Genomic DNA, 20,343 nt, shown 5'->3' on the forward strand with positions numbered 1-20,343 from the left:
ACTATTCTTGTTTGCTAGTGTCTACATAGTGAATTTAATGCACATATAATTCAGAATGCTTTGTTTCTGGAGGCATGCTTGTATAATAAGGGTAATATACATATGCAGTTTCATATGGTGGTGGAAGCATTCTTGCTCTTGTGTTTAATAAACACTATACAATTTAAATACCATTCGAAAGCAGGGAAAGTTAATTGTTTGTTGCACCCCCATTATGAGTTGTATGTACTTTTTCCCTCATTTTTAAGCTTATTTTTTATTTGCACTCTGTTTTTCAGTGTTAAATTGTTTAGTATAGTTAAAGTTGTGTAATATTATTAGCAAATGTTTAATTTGTATGTATTTTGTTTAATCCTTAATGTTCTTTTAATATTTGGCTTGACTTCTCAGTAGGGCTGTGAGATGATTTTTTTTTTCTCCCACAGGAAATTGTAGAATAGATCTACAGAACACAAAGGAGTTATTCTTTGATTTAGTGAATTAAAACTGTTTGCATGTAGTTTTCAGATTTGATGTATTAATTCCTCCTCTTGATTCCCAAAAGATCAATTTTATTAATATACAAAGACAAAAGCAAAGCATTGTATTTATTTTAAGGAGGTCCCGTCAGTAATTATTCTTGTTTAATTAGTTTAATGGATTTTTAGACTTCAGTCAAGTCAAGCGGTAGCAATCAAATGAATCTTTGCTGCTGACGTTGATTTACAGGAGTCAACAGGACAAAACTTCACGACATGATAGCTGATCTGGGCGATGATGAGATACCCCACATCCCTTCAGGAATCATTAATCAATCTAGGTCACCCTCTTCTAGAATGACTGATCATGAAGGTGCAAGAGCAGAGGAAGGTACAAAAAATTCAGCTACTTATTGTATTTCAGGAGATTTCTTTTAGAAAGCACACGCTGTAATTTACTGTCCCCTCTGTAAAGCTTAATGCAATTGCAGATTGCCACATTATTAGTTTATTTGCAATTCTTCCCAAATGGTTTTATTAGAATATGGTTTGAGTTTCTGTGGCTTATCGTAACTCACTATTATTTCATAAGTATTTTTAAACAACTTCATGTACAGCAGTGTGTTCTGAAACTATTCACTATTAAATCCCTGTTTGCAGACTGCCCCCTGTTAGCAAAACCTTTTACAAATAGGTTGTTATTGATTGAGAAGAAAAAAGGTGAGTATTAACATTTGATACACAGTTTGCATTTTAAAGTGAAATTTAAAAGTGGTTAAGTTATGAGACTGATTTGTCTCTTTTCCTCAAGTTTAATGTTCTCTTTTTTAAAATTCTTTTGCTCTGTATACACAAGTGTACAAAGACGCTATTTCTTTACAAAGTATTGGTTTCAATTTCAGGATTATTTTAGGCAATGGAAGTTAGTGGCAAACTATTATCTAAATAGTCTAAAATCTTGTATTCGGCTTTAAGTTTTTTGTTTTACAGGAATGATTTTTCTTGTATTAACTTTGAGATTAGAATACCATTATGTAAATTCTGTCCTCTACTCAGAACATATTCATTCAAAATACTCAGCTGAATTCAGATTTGGCTCCTTTATGATGATCTTTGATCCACAAGCCCTGGCATGGTATCAGCTATACCAGAAGTGGAAAGAATTTGCGTTATTACTGATCCTGATAATCTGTTGGTTTTCCTATTCTTCCTTCACCCCTGCCCCGACAAATGCCTGTCACCAGGCAAGCAGAAAAATAGAAATTTTGCAGGGAAGTTTTTTGTTGCTCTCCCAAACTATTATTTTACAAAAGTGTTTGTCTTCTCACCTTCTCTTTTACTGCCTTCCTTTTTCATTTTTGTGTTTATTTATGACTTAAAGATGAACTAGTATCAAATTTACCTGTGGAGTGCAATTGAAAAACCTACTGGTGAAACTTGTGGACGTACATTTAGGCTGTATTTAGGTCTAGTATTTACATGCTTTAAGTTGCCTTTTAGCCTTGTTAAGTATTAAGGGCATGTGACCCTACAATTACAGTTCCCTCAGTCTGTCTTAGGCTATTTTTCTTAGGCCATACGTGTGCAAAGGAACACAGATGTTCCTTGTTAAGGACAGGCCATATAGCTGTTGTCTCTTTTAGAGACTTTACATCTAAAATAATATTGGACAAAACAATCTTTCTGAAGAAATAGGTCCTAAATTTGAATTTGATAGGGACTGACTTTTATAGCCTGGTTCCTGTACCACAAACAGTGCTACACTTCAAATAAAGATTGTCCACACTATTTTCAAATAAACTGTGCCTTCAGGATTATATTTTCATGCTATTTAATGTGTTCATATGTTTTCAGCTTATCAATGTAGTTTGGGCTTTATTCATTAAGAGTAGTAGTATGAATATCTCTACCATCATATCTGCTAATTGTGGTTTCTGCGTAACTTTTAAACTTGAATATTAGAGTGTAAATTTTGCTTTTTCATCAAAAATTCTATCCTGAATACTACATGGCTTTTTAAGTTTTTCTGTACTATATGGTACAAAGCTGCAAGCAAACAAGCTTAGTGTTGTCTTTTGAACTCCTTCTAGGTCTGTCTTTTCTTAACAAGGCCAAATACTTCATTATCATAAAATGCAGATTTTGCTCAATTATTTGCTCAGCTGTGTTTTAAAAGCTAAGTTTTTTGCAGACAACTTTAGGCTTTCTTGCTGGGACACACTAGCCTATGATGATAAATGTTATCAAGCTGTAATGTTCTTGTGACTGTACGTGAGGTTTATGCTACACTCTGAAGTGTTATAGTTCTGAGATAGCGGTTGATAATTTCGTTTTTGTATGGAGAACGAAGTGTTATTAGCTCACTTTTTTTCTTGAGGGAAGGAGGGGGTTCAGGGAAGGAAGTAAACTATGGTTCTGATTGGCTGGCAATATATCTTTTATACCTCTAAAGGTGTGGGGTTTTGTTTGTTTTGGTTTTTTTTTCACTCTCAAGTGCCTGGTTAAATATGGTGAGAAAATTGTTATGCTGTAACTACACTTTATAGTTTTGGCCATAAGAAATTGGGGTTTACATTTCACCATATTGCATGACTTTCAGAAACAGAATCAACTGCAGCAGGATTCTCCATCCAGTGTGTTGTACAGAGAATTATTATTTTCACGTGTTGTTTTTCTTTTTTAATATTTGTAGGTTGTGGGGGTGTCAGTCTATAGATTGACAAAAAAAATAGCAGTAACAGCTAATTGCTTGGGCATTAACTGTTGCTTTTGGTGTACCATGTATTAACTTTTTGGAAAACAAGATTAAGATGTCCCTGTCATGTAGTAGACAAGAACAGCATATGTGAACATACATATTTGATTAGAGATTGAAGCCATTTCAGTCTGTACAAATATTACTGCTTGATTTTGACTTACTTATGTATGATGTCAAGAACTTGAGGGTAAGAAGTGCTGGTTAGGATTGGCCGAGCAAATACTTAATTGTTGCATTTTTTCACCTAGTTTAATCTACAAAGAAATTGTACTATCACTTACATTTTTACTTGGTATTTATTGATTGCAAACTCAGTTAAACATATATATTATGCTATGAGGATAATATTGCACATGTGTGTGAGAAAAATACTTGGATTTTTTTTTTAAGTGAAAAGCATTCAATGAGTAATTTATTTAACTTTATCATTTACATATATCTATTGATTTAGTGTTTTTGATATATGGAGTTGTGGGTCTTTATTTTAGCAGCTATAACGTCACACATCTTTCATTGTATTACTTTTCTGCCTTTTTATAAAAACAGCTTGAAACCATTTTTTAAACTACTTTGAATATGTCTTATTTTAAAATAAAATGTGCAAATAAATTTAAATGTAGTTATACAACATACACATATTGGCAACTTTAGTATTGAGAAATATGCTTCTGAATTTCAGATGGCATTAATTTTGAAGCTTTAAATAAAGGGATATTCACCTCTGATGCAAATAAAGCTTTGATAAATTTATAACATAGACTCTTAATGTGGTAGTGTTTTTCTGCGGTAGTGTTTTATTTTTAGTATAAAGCATATGAAAGTTGATCTGTTAAGGACAGATGACATTAATTTCACAAAGAATTAGTATGACAAGTTCAGGGGCTTATCTAAACCTTGTGGGCCTGTCCTAAAGATCAAATAGGAGTCACAGCATCACAACAGGGATGGAAAGTGTCCTCAAGTTTAAAATGAGCATATTGCCTCCTTTCCCCAGTGATCCGCAACTCTGTTCTATAATGACTTGGGAGGTTTGACTTGTAAATGTATACTTGTATTCGGGAGGCTGGGACCCTGTCAAGACAGTAGAGGCGAGCCAGTTGTAGAAATTGCAAATAAAAGTATTGGAATCTTGGAGACAAAAAGAAAAGGAAAAAAAAAAACAACCAACCAAACAAAATGAAACAAAACCCAAAACCAACCAACCAAAGAGAACAACAACAAAAACCCTAACCCCACCCCCCCACCCCCCGTTTCTTTGTAGCCTTTATCTTTTTCTTTTTTCTCCCATTCTTTTTCTGTCAGAAAAGAACAAGGAAAAACTTGGTCTCTGAAGTAATTGAGGGGGCTAATTGTTATTAATTTGAGGATTTCACAATTTAGGTTCGCCCAGAGGATTTTTTGTGATGTTATTTTATTTTTTGCTTCATAGAAAGTATTGTTTGTATCTCCTTTTATGCTCAGCTCAGACACTTTCACTAAGAAATCAATCCTTAGAAACTCTGATCTCATCTAGTAAGCATGGATGACTGGATACCCCTCACCCCCCCAAAAAAAGCCCCAAACCCAAAAACCAATAGTAAGGGAAATAGGTGGGAACATGGAAAATAATTAGGTGTTTTCTAGGAATATGGCTTTTTCTGAAATATGGGTGGTTTGGAATAGACTGTCAAATTGAGAGTTCTAGTAAAATATTAAGGGAAATGAAAAGCTTATTCACATAAGGGCATGGTAAGCTATTTTGGGCTGTTAATTTAACGTAGCATTCTGATGAGTCGAGACCTTTGTATGGGTTCTGAATGTTTTAAAAAGAGGTGATTGTGCATAGTTAGAATACTATTTGCTCTTTTTATGCAATTGTAGGAACAGCAGTCTTTATTCTTACATAGATGATCCTCTTAGATTCTCACATACAGTTGTGTTGCCTGTGCTAATGTTACATTTTTTTAATAGTACAGTAGTTCTCAAGCATTAGAACTTGTTTTATTCTTGAGAAGTGATTTTTTTAATCTAGCTGGGCTGGCTCCTCTTTGCGTAGCCACAGCAATGATGCCAGACATCTATAACTTTACATCTGGTCTTAGTTACTTTTCTTCAGTTGGAGTGGAACATAACTAGGTTACCATTCAGATAGTGGCGATACAGAGTAATAAAGATGCATGTTCAAAACAGGAATGTGTTGATTATTAGTCCTCTTGTTTGGAACTATTTCTGTAAGACAAAAAACAGGATAGGATGTTTTTCAGATCTGGAAACTTCATTTTCTCTGAGTTTCAAGGTTTTTCTGAGAGGATTAGAAACAAGGGGTGGCATTAAAGTGAGACCATAAGTCTCTCTGCCAAATCAAGAGAAATCCAAAAGTCAAGCAAGTTTAATTTTTAAAGATGTCAAATATGATTTAACATATTTTGCAGATGTTTGCACTTAGCTAAAGTTCACACAGCTGAAGTTTAAGTAGTCTACCTAACAATTGTCCCCATTTTTGCACAGAAAGGAATATTGATAAGTAAAAGCAGCTTCTGTAATATGTTAACGTATTACAATGTTTAAGCCTTTATTCCTGTTCCTTACTGCTAAATTGATATTTGTGGGTAGAAGATGATACACAGAATTGTTGAAGAGTGTAAAGAATATGGGTGAATATTTGAAACTTTATTTTTCAGGTGTGAATTGAGAATGAATGGTTATATATAATTTGTATTCATTCTAAATGATAATTAACAGAAATGTTAGATTTTAATTTGAGGAAGGCTCAGCTAGCTAAGATAAATATCAGTTGAATGTATTTTAAATTAGAATCCAAAATCATGCTGAGAAAGTAAGAGAGAAAATTCATGAATAACAGATATTTTCGGGTTTTTAGTCATTTGAAAAAATCAAAGTAGAAGAGATGTTTTGCAGGAGGCCTTTATCCTGAGAGATTAAAAATACTTACACATGCAAGTAGAGATATCTGACTAGTATACAGCAGAGAGACTTATTTGCAAATAAATAGAAGGCAGATAGCATGGTGTAGTAAATGAAATATTTAGCTGAGAATTTGGAGACCTGGGACGTACATTTGATATTGCAATGTATAGTAATGTCAGTCAGGTCACTTGTCAGTAGTATTGAACACCTCTGTAAAGTAAGTTGAAATCAAATGGCAAAGCATGATATAAGAATTGTTTATTTAATATATGTGTGTGTGTTTGCACATGTGTGCGTGTCATCGTGCTTTCTTTTTTTTTAGTTGGGGCAGTATGTAGTACATAAAAGTTCAGTTTTAAACTCTGCTTTGCTTTTAAGTGATGAATAATGCAGTTTTTCATCAGTTTGAATTATTACATTGAGACTTAAAGAAACTGTTTTGTTCTTTGTAGCTGAGCCAATAACGTTTCCACCTGGAGGAGGCAAGTCATTTATTATGGGTTCTGATGATGTGTTGTTAAGTGTACTGGGCCTTGGAGACCTTGCAGACTTGACAGTAACAAATGATGCAGACTATAGTTATGATGTAAGTGCAATTTTATTTTAAAATTCTTTATACAGTTTAATTTAATCGATAATAGTTGGGTCCCCTCTCCCCACCCTGAACATTACAGATGCAGAGAACAGAGGTTTCATTAGCAAAAACTACTACTTGGGAGGAGGAGGGAGCACCATGTGAATGGGCTAAGAAATTTGGGTAATCAAAATTAAGTGAGATGACTTTGTTTTCTACTTAGATAATTTAATTCAGATTTTGTCACTGGGGGAATGTGTTATGACATAAAATACAGATTGACATCTTAACATGAATTTGTTTGAACAAAAATGGCAATTATACACTGATACGGAGTATTGAGAAGACCTGGCATAAAACACAAATATTATCTCCTCTTTGTGTTTATGTAGTGTTAACAGCATAGACTATATATAGTAATATATTTCAGATACAAGCTTTTAGGGTGTGTTTTTATTATAATCCAGAGTGTTCTGACATTCCTTTGACCATGTTCATTAAGCTACTACCAATAGTGTTACATGAATTTTTCGTTGGCTAGAAACATTTGATGGCTGGTTAGGGAAGTGTTCAGGTAAGTCTTACATATTGTATTGTATTTAAAGTGTCTTGTGGTTTTGGGTTGTGGTTGTTTGTTTGGTTTTTATTGTTGTTGTTGGTAAAGTACCTCCCCGTTTCTGTAACTTTTCAAGTTAGATACATGGTGTTTGTACTGGAAACCATTACTAGGGATTTTATTAAAATCTTAGAATCTGCAAAGTGAAGAAATAAATTGTTTATAGTTTTTTACAGGGTCCGAAAATACTTGTGTGTGACTACACACGTGTTTTTTTAGTCATAGTTGTCCTTCAGTATTTATAACTGGTAAGATTATTAATTGCTGTAATGAAGTAAGAGCTAATACTTACATTTCTCCGTTATTGCAGGGTGTTATGTTACATAGTTCTATTTCCTGAATAACAAATGAAAATGTTAATTATCCATCCTTCTATTACTGGACTGTATAAAAATAAATGAAAGAGCTTTTTTAAATATTTGGAGTACTTTCTAAATTTGTATAATATATTGTCCTGTTCACAGTAAGGATTAATCTTCAGGTTGTCTGTTTCACGTCAAATGACATAACATTTCTGGGAAGTCAGATAACTTAATATCAGAGTTCAATTTCAGCTCTTTGCACATGTAAAATGTGTCTGACTTGAGGGTCATGTACAATTGTTTAGAAAATTATCACTTTTTTTTAAGTTTCAATGAAATCTATGAACAAGTGGACTTCAGAGAAAAGTTTTTCAAAAGCTTCAATTGTAAATGCTTTAAGACAGCTTAAATTTGAAACATCCAGAACTGGATGTTCCTAACTACTACTCCTAACTAGTAGTAAATTCCCCTGGGAATTATGAAGTTGATTAGTTTGGGGATTTGTTTTACATGGTGCTGTATTTACTTGGTTGAATAACTTCTAAATGCTCCTGTCTGTATCTTTATCAAGAATTAAGAAAAGTTTGGTTTAATGCTAACTTGCATGAGGAAAAATACTTATTTTAAAGCAGTTTAGAATCTCAAATCAAGCTTCTGAAATTGTTGGTTGATTATTTTATTTTCTTTAAGTGTTATTCCCATTTTACTGACAGTAAATATGAGGCATCAAAAAAACTAAATGGTATACTTTCAGTAGTGAGGCAGCTACAGCTGTGAGATTAGATCACAAATTGTTTTTGCAGTTGCATTGCATTCTATATCTGTCCTATTCCCGAGTTCAGAACTTTGGAGTATTATCAAGCTCTGTTGGGTTACACTTGCCCTTCATTAAATTTATAAAGGTAACGTGATGACATTTGGCTCTTAAGGTACATGTTCGTAACCACAGAATTTTCTGATTCTTTTTTCTTTTAAAAATCTAAAATACTTGTTAAGCAACCTTCTTTCCCTTTCTGCCCACCAAAATCCCAAGTCAGCCTGTATGCTGGACAATTAATGCATGGACTAATTAGTATGGTGACCCTTAGGGTAGGTCTGCAATACTGTATTTTGCATGGCACCATTCTTGGTCGGCTATTTTTAATGTCATGAGAATGATTATCAGTCACAACTAATAGCATAAATTCCAGTATCTGTACAACTCCAGTAGCAGCAGAATACTCTATATCTCTATTATGAATCATCATTATCTGTTGTTCTCCAATTAGCTCTCCATTGAGAATTACTATATACACAGAAGGAACAAGAAGTTCCTGGCGTGAAATGATAGCCATCTGGAAGAACAGTAAGAAGAAGCATTGCTATTCTTGTACTTTTTCTTAGGCATTTTTGGTTGGTTTTAGCTACTGCCAGAGGCTGATGCTGAGCTAGAAGTATCTTAGATCAAAATAATGCAATCATTAATATGTTCTGATGCCATAATGGCAAATATATGCCATACCTCTTTCTTATACTAAAGAGATTGCAAGAATGTCTTCGATGTAAAAGAAGGGATTTGTGATGTCTACTTGAAGAACTCTAGTAGTGTAGGAAAACTGTGAGAGACTTTCAGAAGCAAGATTGGTTTTGAGGAAAACGTCATGCTTGACTGCAACATTGCAACTTTGCAATATATTACTGTCTTTTGTGAAGTACAGCTTCTTCATAAAAGTGTGTAGCCATTTTGCTCATTCCAAGAAGGAGGAGTATTTACAGGTGAGGCAAGACAAACTCAGGAAGCATTACAGTGAATAATATAATTGACACCAACTGATGAAACTGTTTCAGGAGAATCTGTGGTACTCGTGACAAACCTGACAATACAGTTTTTATTGTGCAAAGAGCAATGCAGAATAGAACTTGGAGTTGCCTTTGCTCTTGGGAAACTTGAAGCAGAGAATAGAGGTGATAAATATGCAAGTGTGAAATACAGCCTGAGCTAGTAAGGAATTTGCAGCAGAAGGCAGTGCCTCGCAGATTTGTTGAAGGTTTGAAGGTGTCAGTGATCCTGTAGATGAGATGATCTTACTGCTTCAGTGTAGTTGAATTTTCAAAATTTTCTTATCGAGACCCTTTGTTAGAGGCTCTTCAATTACAGCTTGTTTTGGGAAGTGTGTGGGGAGAGGTTATCTCATTCTTCAATATCTGCCTGATACAGGAGACAAAAGATAGAAATAAATTTTTGCTTTCTTACTGGATCATTCACCAAATAGGAATGAGAAGTGATTGACCGTAATTGTCACTTGGTTTTCTTGCTTCCTATCCAGTCCTCCTTTCCTAGTGCTCTTAGTGTATCTGCTGTCTTTTAAAGCACATCTGAAGAATATGTGGTCCTTCTGACTACTTCATGTGTCAGAAAAGGTAAACTTGAAGTGTCAAATAATGCAGATGGAAAGGATTTTTTTGATATTTTTATTTAAGAGGGGAATCTCTGTCCTGTCATGGATCTAAAAGGCTGAATTTCAGATGCTGTTAGTTCTCCATCACAACGTTCCTTCAGGTTAAAAATTCCGTGATAGTTCTTTATTTCTGAAGTTGTTTCTACGTGACTGTGGATCTGCAGTGCAGTAAGACCATGTCTTACCTTGTGCCTATAATACCGTACTTGTAGGACATCTTAATCTCATGCCCCTATGAGCTTAGCTGAAGCCACCTCCTTTTCCAGTAAATCTCCAGATAAGCAGATAAGTTAATGTTTAAGTAAAACAGCAACAACAAAAAACCCAAAACACTTAATATTCCCACTTCTTGCATTTTGCTCCCAATAGGTCCATGTTCTTCAAATAGCTTGTGTGAGCCATTATAGTGCCTGAATAAATAAAGCCACAACAGGGTTCCACTAGCTTTCATGTATCACTCCTTGATGAGTGTTGTATTTTGAAAAGGAGAGGATATGTGGACAGGATGGGGATTAAGTTTTAAATCTTAAGAATTTCAACTACAGCTGAAAATTTTTCTGTATGTGAATGATGTAGTGCACAAGTTGTCTACAATACTAGTCATCTAAGCGGTAGATACTGTAATATGGTACAGTCATCTCAAGTCATGTCTTTTTTGATACCTAGTTCTTTATATTTACCTCAGTGCATGTAGTTGTTTGTACCCTGAGGGTGTAATATTGTTACCAAACCAAATGCTCCCACTTGTATACTCTTGGATTCTGTAGCTGCACAGGATGGTGGTGGTTTTCTGCTGTAGGACTGGCTGCGAAATGGAAAGTCCTTGTTTATCAGAGCATCTAAATTTGGAAATCTCCAATCAGTCACAACATTGTCAAGAAAAAAATAACGTTAAAACATTAAAAGACTGACTACAGTTACTAATTATTGCTTTCTAATTCCTCTTTGCTGTAGGTGAGTAGTTGATTGAGATGGGGAAATGCATGTCTTCTTACTATGCTTTAAGGATTGTTGACTGCAGGGGCAAGGAAGAGCTTCCTTCCCTGGTGTCTTTTTTTTTTTTTGCTTGTTTGGTTTTTGGGGGTTTTGAGGTTTTTTTTGTTTAGCTTAAGTGTAGTTTCTTTCAGTCTAGTTTGCTGGTGGTTTACAAGGCAGAATGAATAGGTTGCTTGCCTGTGTTCCCATACAGACAGACAAAACGAAGGCAAAAAGGGATTTTTATTAGGTTATATTGAGCAAGTATTATAAAGCAGGCATTTCCAATTCTGATTTCTACTCTAATCTTTAGCAATTTCTTGTGGTGTATGGTTTGTATGTTTTTTTTATTTTGCTCTAAGTTTAAGGAGATTTTGTAGTAAAGGTTTTTTAGGATATGTAAAGTGTTTTGTGTCTCCTGACCTAGACAGAGGTTTTTGTTTGGATGTTGATAGGTGGTTTCAGGCTGGGGAACAACTACTACTATTCTAAGCATCTACTCTGTGGCTGTTTGCTGACAGGGGACTAGGATCAAGGATTTAGCTGATCCTTCTTGGTCCTGTTTACTAAAGTCCACCAAAGTTTGGAGAAAAAGGGAGAAGGAGCTAGTGAAGCTGTATGGTTCCGTAGTCTGTCTTCTCACTTTCTTTATCTTCCGGCATTTACAGTAGACCTTTAAGACTCAATGGGGCAATGTGTCCATGCCTTCTGTTTTGAGAGGCTTTTGAGATGTCAACTTTAGAACACTGATACACAGTGTCACATTTTACTTCTTTTCCATTATACCTCTGGCCCATTTTGTATCTCACATTTACCCTTTGTAATCAGCAAATCCCTTTTCCAAGTCCTTGACTGTGTTTTTCTGAGGTGGTTGTTTTTTGTGGAAATATACTACCGGTTAGTGTTTTTTTCTTAGAGGTTGCAAGGATCTCTCTTTAAAGTCAGTTCTCTTACTCTTGCAGTAAGGATGTCAAGATTCATTGGAAACATGGATTGAGGAAAAGAATTAAAAAAAAAATTGGCTTATATATAACTAGATTATATATAACTAGATTTCTAGGAAGGTGTACGTGGTGTCTTCTAAAAGAACCAAGATGTTCAAGTCGGTTTTAAAAAATTAAGGCTTTAAAGGTGTACTTCAGATAGGAAATGTACCTTGTTTTTTGTAACTTCTGTGAATTCTGTACCTTGCGTTTTAGCAGATTCCTCTGAACTGCTGAGAATGAAATTACCATTGCAACAGCCATTTTAACAAAAAAGATTTAATGAACTCTTTTCCTTTTTTTGAAAAATAAGGACCACTGTATTCAGTCCTGGTTTTCTTGAATGACTCTTCATCACAACTGTAATAGAAATCAGTGTGGTGTGGATGCACACCGCACCTGAAGAATCAAGGTCTTGTGTCTAATCTGGGACATAATGTGTGCTAAAATAAACCATTGCTATTTCAAATGTTTGGCTTTAATTTCTCTAAGCCCCAGATCACCACAAGTGCATGAGGCAACATAAGTTAGCCAGGTGGATGAATACGTTACATAATGAGGATTACAAATATCAAGGGACTCTGCTAGAAAAATACAGGTTTTTTCTTCTTTTTTTTCCGTCTCTTATTCACTTTCGATGGCGAGGTGAATAAATACGCAGTTTGGGCTGAAATCTGTCAAGTGTAATGCAGAACTTCAGAATTCCACTCTGTTCCCTGAAACAAAAGATTATTCTTTTTATTGAAGCTTGTATATAATATGCAGTCTAGTGCTAAATAACTTAAATCCCAATAAAAATATTGTGGTATTTGGTATACTCTGAAGTAGGAAGATTGGAAACAAAATGCTTTGTTATGAAATGTATTTGTTGGATGGTATTTAAAAAAAAAAAAATCCAGGTTACATGTCTGATATAACAAGTTTCTGTTGCTTGATCTGAATTTGGCATAGCTTGCACTTAGGCCAGAAATTTACATTAGTACAAGGAAAAAGCAAATGTCTGCACGTCTGTAACTCAAAACAGTAAATTTTATTGTCTGAGCCTTTCTATTTATTTTGATTAGATAGAATCAAATTTAGTTTGAGTGAGTAGTGGTAATTCAGTCCAGGATATAGATTTGGTCCAAGAATGCTTATTACAGTATATGTTATGTTATGATCTGATTTTTATTTTCAGTCCTGACAGATACAACGTACTAAGATTTTATTAGCTATGGGAGATTTTAATCTCTTAATAGTGTTGCTGAAAGTAACTTGGGATACAGAGAGATTCTGGCCTACAGTTGAGAAACATGCTGTAACAATTACATGATGAATAGTGTGTAAGGCAGAGGATAGGATTAGTTGCCATTCATTCTTAGTTTGCTAATTTTGGTGATCTAACTAACGTCAGTTTTCTAAACTCCCTTTATAATTACTTGAGAGGAAGAGAGAAGTACCTGCACATGTATTTCTCCTTATGATGGAGTCCTAAGGAGACAAGTGGGATGTAGTCTTTTAAGGGTCTACTCTCTGCATAATATAAATTGTATTCAAAGCTCTAAATTTGTATCTTGAAGTCACTAAAAGAGTTTGAGATTTTCTGATAACTTTTCTGAGTTACCTGTAATTAATATTAAGAAGTTTTAATTTTTGTATTTTAGCCTAACAGTCTATAGGTTAAGAGTATGGATTGGATGTTCACAATATATAAACATAAAGTTTGTATATATTGCTTCACATAGTAACTAAGTTATTGTCTCACAAATATATTTAAAACTCATTAAAGACTTATGTTTAAAATCATGACAAATGTGTATTGAAATTTGGATTACCTATTTCTGTGTACTTACCTTCACATGTAGAAGTGTTCAAGAATTACGTATGTTTCTGGTCATTCTCAGTCAAGTAACTCATCTGAGGAAGATCACTCACTAGGGACCTGAAGCTAATTTTTATTGTGTTTAAGTGATAAATGAGTTTTTGACAGTTGTAATCTCTTCCTTGGGTGCAGAGAACATGATAAGCAATGGAACCTTTTTCTTTCTTCAGGGAAGAAGAATTAAAGTATTATTGCATAAAAGAACTAAAACCAGTTTTTGAAAATCAAGGCTTCTTGTCTGTGTGTTCAGCATTGTACTCCATTCCACTCTGGGACAAAAGAAACTATTACAATAGAAAAATTTGGAGACTACCTTGCATGCCAGAGAGGGAGTCATAGATGGATCAATAGATAAATGCAAACTTAAGACTGAACATGTATTAGCTGAATCAAAAATAGCATGTTTTCCTAAAATACGGGGAGATACATATTATACATATTTTTAAACCCAAGATAAAATGACTCTTTTCCTTCCCTTTTTTTTAAGCTGCCAGCTAATAAAGATGCCTTCCGAAAGACATGGAACCCTAAGTATACGCTACGCAGTCATTTTGATGGAGTGCGGGCATTAGCTTTTCATCCTGTAGAGCCTGTGCTGGTTACAGCCTCTGAGGACCATACTCTAAAACTTTGGAATTTGCAGAAAACAGTTCCTGCCAAAAAGCAAGTATATGGGTTTTTATAAAACATCAATTTTTTTTTAAATGCCTTTGAAATTGATGAAACTCTTAAATGTTTTCAGAGTTTTTCAGTAGATATTTCATGTAGTGTAATAACTCTTCCTTTCTCTTTCAGGAGTGCCTCTTTAGATGTAGAACCCATCTACACATTTAGGGCCCACATGTAAGTGTTTGACATAATTAATGCTTGATAAATGTATTGTCGTTATCTCATGGATTCATAAGATGCTTCATTTTAAAAGCCACAAATGTATTCCATTTTTACATCATATAGACAAGGTCCGTTATACTTTGTAAAAACAGGTAAAGACTGAGTCCCTGTCATGAATTGCACTGTCCATGGTAAAACAAGAAGAACAGGAAATGGCAAATGTGGTTAGTTGCAATGGAAAGGAGAGATTGTAGAAGACAACAATGAAATCACCTGAGTAATGCCCATGTCTTGGACTGTGGATTTTATATATAATATGTGAAGAAGGTAAATAAGGTGGAATTTATTAGTCTTACCTAGTATCTTCAGATACAGGTCTGAGAAATTAAAAGTACAGATGCAATCATCAGGACCAAAACAAAACCCCACTGAATGCAGATTCAATGAGTGAAAAATCAGGAGACCAAGCAAGTGACTAGGAGGGTTCTGAATTTTTTTAGGGGCTTGAACAATAGTAAGAGAGAAAATTTCATTGCCAGGATAGGCCGAAGTAGTAGATAGAGCATGGGTATTAATTCATGCACATACCTCTCACATCTGGGGGAACATGAAAACCAGTGAGATAATTTTTGTAATCAAAAAGCTGATTAATACCTGAGTAAAGTTCTGATAGCTACAGTCAGTTTTCTTGCAATGTCACTCCAGCTTCCTCCTTTCCCATCTCAAGTTTGCCTGCTTTGTGTGCAGATGGTGGTTCATTACACACCATAACAAATATTCTCATTTCTGATTGCGGTCCAGCCCAAGATCTTGGGAAAGTAGATTGCACAAACTAGTCCGAAACAAGGAAGCATCTTTGTGGCAGATGGTGACAGTAAGCTAACCTGAATTAAACAATGTTAGTAAAACTTGCAAGTTGAGCTGGGACTTGTAAAACTCCTCGTGATTTTTCAACTTGCATTAGCTACTTTGTTACTGCCTGAGTTTCAGTTGCTAATTTTGAATTCTGCTTCCTTCCAATAAGAAGGCAAGACAAAAATGCGCAGTCCGTAGCCAGTCACAGTAGTTTGAGTGTCCTTTGCTTATATAACTAAAGATCCAGTCTCCAACCCAGTTAGCAGGTAAGCTTCACGAGAGCTCTTTGATAAGCGTTGAAGTGGATAACGCTTCCTGTGCTGGCCTGGATTAAAAAAAAAAAAAAAAAAAAAAAAAGAAATTAGCAGTTTGTGTTAGGAAATTTACATGTACTATCATCACCCTCCTCCTTCCCTTAAGCCACTTACTTGATAGGATGTAATGTCTTATTTTTGCACTTATTAGCTAAAGTGTAAAACACTCTTCCCTAGGGCTGGGTGACTAATCTGTCCTCAAGAACAAGTGTTCTTTTGAGTGATAGACCAACTGAATTCTCCTTCAGATCTTTCTCTATCTAAATTTGGGATATTATTTGGGCTTTTGTTACTGAATACCAAAAGGTAAGGTTTGGGGAAATTTTGATACAGAACTGATCCCCATCCTGCGACTTCCAATGAAACTGGTAACAAATTCATTTTACTATTTCTTCCCCTCAGGCAGGCTTTGAGCAACATTCCCTTTCAGCCCAGCTTCGTTCTTTACTTTGCCAAATACGTAGGTGGATTCAACCAATAGTCTTCCTTTTCACCATCTTCAAATATGTAATTCTAGTTTGCTCATCTACATTTAAACAACCAGTGAACTCCTTATATCGTGAGCATGGCCTGTCAAATGAGCCAGGCATCTAATTTTGGGGATGTGGTTTTACAGTACAGTTAAACGCGACTTAGTAGTGTGTCCAAAGGAGTAGATCTGCTGCTTCCTTTGGACTACAGCTTGTGCTTGTCTGCTATCACAGCAAACAGATTGAAGTTAAAGCGGTAAAAGTCTAACCTTGGCCAAAAAGTACTCTTTCTGGGATCATTTTTCTGAACCAGTTTACTGGAGCATAGGTTACTGTTTCTAAAATAAGATGGGAAAATAGTTGCAGGGGGGCTACAACCACCTCTTTCAGCACAGTTAGCTATTAGATTGGCACAGATGCACTGTACAAACTCACCATTTGTAGGTTTAGTTACTGTTCCTTCTGAGAAATAAGATGATGTTCTTTGAATTGCTTGATAGTTTGGATAGTTTTAGTTAATTTGTTATAGATATTTTAATACAGGTTGGTATCACTTGTTGAGACTTAAAAAAGGTTTTAACAGAGTTGTTTCTTTGGAGTTTGAATTTTTTTTAACTACTTAATCCAATCCAATTTTATTTTGAAAGTAGATAGCTAACTTTCACTTCTATCCTGCAGGCAGTATCAATAAACTTCTTTTTCTCTGTCTCCGAATAGTGGACCTGTATTGTCATTGGCAATTAGTTCCAATGGAGAACAGTGTTTCAGTGGTGGTATTGATGCAACCATCCAGTGGTGGAACATGCCTAGCCCTAATGTGGATCCATATGATACCTATGGTAAGTACCCTTTAAAAGATAAACAACTCATGACCATTGTCTTCAACTTTAATTTTCTGCTTGATGCTAATCTGTTTTCTAGAGCTTTTGTGAAATGTAACTGCCTTTTATCAACTAAATGGTGTGTTTTCAACATTTTGTGTGTGGTAAATATTATTTATTCCCACTTGCCTTGGTGACATACTTTTTATAGAACTGTAGTAGGAAGACTGGCAATTTCTGAGGTTTCAACAGTAAAGAAAAAATTAATTATAACTTATTTTTTAAAAAGCATGCTTACTACTTTGAACCAAAATTCCAAATTTTTGAATGATTATTTATTTCTTCTCATAGGAAATTCTCAGAAAACTCAGATAAGTGTACTCAAATTCTATGTCCCATGTTTCTGATTTGCATCTCAGTTCCCATACCGATGTGTCTAAAATTAAAGAGCTGATAACTGCTTGGAAATCTGTGCATCACTCTCCTGCCATTGATGGTGATCAGCATTTTGTGTTTAGTGTAATTCTAAGGGTGCAGTTCCATGGTTGACTGAAGTTTGAACAGGACAGTCAAGATTTCTTCCTCTCTCCCTTGTGTCAATGTAATGAGTGAGCTAATACAACACTCAGGCTGCATAATATGTGGCAGTGAGATGGGGAGGGATGGGAAGCAGTGCTGTCTTGCCCCAGTTTAGGAAGACTGCTACACCCTGTCCCTAAAACCAATATATAGCTCAAATTGTGCCTCTCTGCTAAAAATTTACTCAATACAGTCTAATCACTAAAAATGGTCCTATTTGTTCAATGCAGGTATAATTTTCTTGGGCCTCAGACAGAACTGTCTCTACTCAACTGACGAAGTTATTTTTAAAAGAGAGAGCTCCAATAGGATGTTTTTCCTCCCTAAAGCTTGTTAGCAGGGTTTTGGGTTGCAAGACCACCTTGTTTTTTAATTTCCTGCAAAACTAAATGTTAGTGATTTATCTGGCTTTGTTCCTTTCCATTTATCTTTTTCTCTCACTTCTCTACCAGGCTTTGAGTAGAGAATAGATTAAAAACCCTTCTATAAAAGACAACTATAAAGTATCAGGGAAAGGAAAATAAGAATGTGTTTACCTGTTCCACAACAGAAATAATCTTGTTTTAATTATTAGGGTGCTTGACAGCTTTAGAGCATCCCCTGTGTCAGCAGAGTATGCTGAGTAAAAACAGCATTAGGCATCAGTGTTTAAGTGGAAAGCTGATTTTAGTAGGTGTTGTACACCTTGTACAGAGGAAGGGCTGTGACCAAGCATCTTTTAAGATGGTGAATTTGGAGGGAAGAAGCAAGTGCCTCAGAGAGGAGGTGGTAACAAGCGTGTATCATTCTGGAAAAAGGGATATAGTTGTTTGTGGGGTTTTTTTGGTTGGTTGGTTTGTTTGCTGGGGTGTTTTTGTTTATTTTTCTTTTTTGGTGGTGGGTTATTTTGGGTTTGGGTTTTTTTGAGAAAGCTGGCAGCAGCAAAATGACCTCCTGTGTAATAGTCTAGCTGTTGCTTAAACAGAAAGGGCTTGGGGGATATATGACAGTTTTATGTGGAATTTAATTTATTTTGAGGTACAAGAAATACTTAAAGTTTCTTCACTAAAAGGGTTTCATTTCTGAACTTTTGTTTTTCTCAGAGCCAAACGTTCTAGCTGGCACATTAATTGCTCACACAGATGCAGTCTGGGGTCTTGCTTACAGCGGTGTAAAGAATCACCTACTATCTTGTTCAGCAGATGGCACTATTAGATTATGGAACCCACCAGAAAAAATGCCCTGTATTTGCACTTACAATGGAGAGAAAGGTAAGTTTTTACAGTGGTTTTGAAAATCGGTTATGAGGCAGCTGATGATGCGTCCAGGCTCATTACCTCCATTTATAAAAATTAGGTAACAGGACTAAAGGGAAAAGATCTTTTAATAAAGAAATCTTTTAATAAAGAAGTCTTGGTGCTGTAGCATTACTCTAAAGAAGGAAGCAAATTTCTTCTGTAAAGTATGAGTATAAAACAAACTAAATGTTTAAACTGTCAAGAATTTTAAGTGTTTCATTCTTTCTAAAGACAATTTTTTCTCTTTCTAGAGCATGGAATACCTACATCAGTTGACTTTATAGGTTGTGACCCTGCTCACATGGTGGCATCTTTTAACACTGGCAGCACAGTCATCTATGATTTAGAAACGTCCCAGTCAGTGGTAATGCTTTCATCACAAATAGAATCTGGTAAGTAAAGCTTTTCTGTATTAAATATCCATCTTGGATGAGGTACCTTTATCCAAGTTTTATTATATGGTGAATTAAATGAAAAAGTTTTGCTCCTCTCCCGCATCATGCAATTTGAAAGTTGGTTAGATGCTTAAAGATGGTTGGGACAGACACAAGGGAAAAGATTGTGGATTAGCAGGATTTGAAAGTGGTTAGAGATGGCGAAAGCAACAGTTTTTGTTCTCTAAGCTAAAGTTTCTCAAGATTCAGTTGTCTGAATTGCATATTAAAACACAGTTTTCATTATATAGCCTTGACATGGAGGATATTAAGAGAAGTAAATGAATTAAGCAGAATATTAGTTCAGTGTAGAATTCTGCACAGGTTGTGATTAAACACTCTCTCCTGTGGAACCTTTAATATTAGAAATTCTGTTGCTACAAATAAGGTGCTACGAAGATGTGGCTCTTTAAGAATTATGTGCATCATATGAAACTCTAGATAGAGGAGCCTTCTCTTCTGGACCCTATGAAGGTGTTCCGTAAGGAAAAGGTCCAGTTTCTGGTCATTCCTTTCTTTGAAATGAGATCTAAAAGAATAATACAAGGGGAGAATTTGTTTCTCCCCTCCAAGTAGTCCAGTTTACTTAGTGATTATACTTACAGTGTTAAGTAGCTTATATAAAGACTTCAACACAGGTTACAGAACTATGTAGAAGCTATATTCTAGGTAGCTTGTGCAAAAACTGGCATTGACAGTGAGAAAGAACATCACAAATTGGAGAAATACCTTTCCTAGTTTGAAGAGCGAATCTTAAATGGAATCAACAAAAATTAAGCACAGAAATTAAGGGAACAAGCCTTAAAACACTGGCATATCAAGATAAGAAAACGTTTTTAAAAGAGTATTCTAAAAACTTCTAAAGAGGTTCCAAACCATTCATTGTTTCT

General features: G+C 35.1%; 1 protein-coding gene across 1 annotated transcript in view; it reads left to right on the plus strand.

Moving 5' to 3' along the window:
• The window catches only part of STRN3 (striatin, calmodulin binding protein 3), a 47,692-nt gene that overhangs the window by 21,270 nt on the left and 6,079 nt on the right, over positions 1-20,343 (plus strand). The window contains exons 8-14 of the mRNA XM_009577613.1: positions 709-849; positions 6,576-6,709; positions 14,360-14,535; positions 14,668-14,715; positions 17,060-17,181; positions 18,825-18,992; positions 19,271-19,411. Coding sequence (XP_009575908.1) covers positions 709-849; positions 6,576-6,709; positions 14,360-14,535; positions 14,668-14,715; positions 17,060-17,181; positions 18,825-18,992; positions 19,271-19,411 — 930 coding nt within the window. The remainder of the gene's footprint in view (positions 1-708; positions 850-6,575; positions 6,710-14,359; positions 14,536-14,667; positions 14,716-17,059; positions 17,182-18,824; positions 18,993-19,270; positions 19,412-20,343) is intronic.

The sequence above is a fragment of the Fulmarus glacialis genome, unplaced genomic scaffold (genome assembly GCF_000690835.1).
Source record: "Fulmarus glacialis isolate BGI_N327 unplaced genomic scaffold, ASM69083v1 scaffold28615, whole genome shotgun sequence".
NCBI classification, from domain to species: domain Eukaryota; kingdom Metazoa; phylum Chordata; class Aves; order Procellariiformes; family Procellariidae; genus Fulmarus; species Fulmarus glacialis.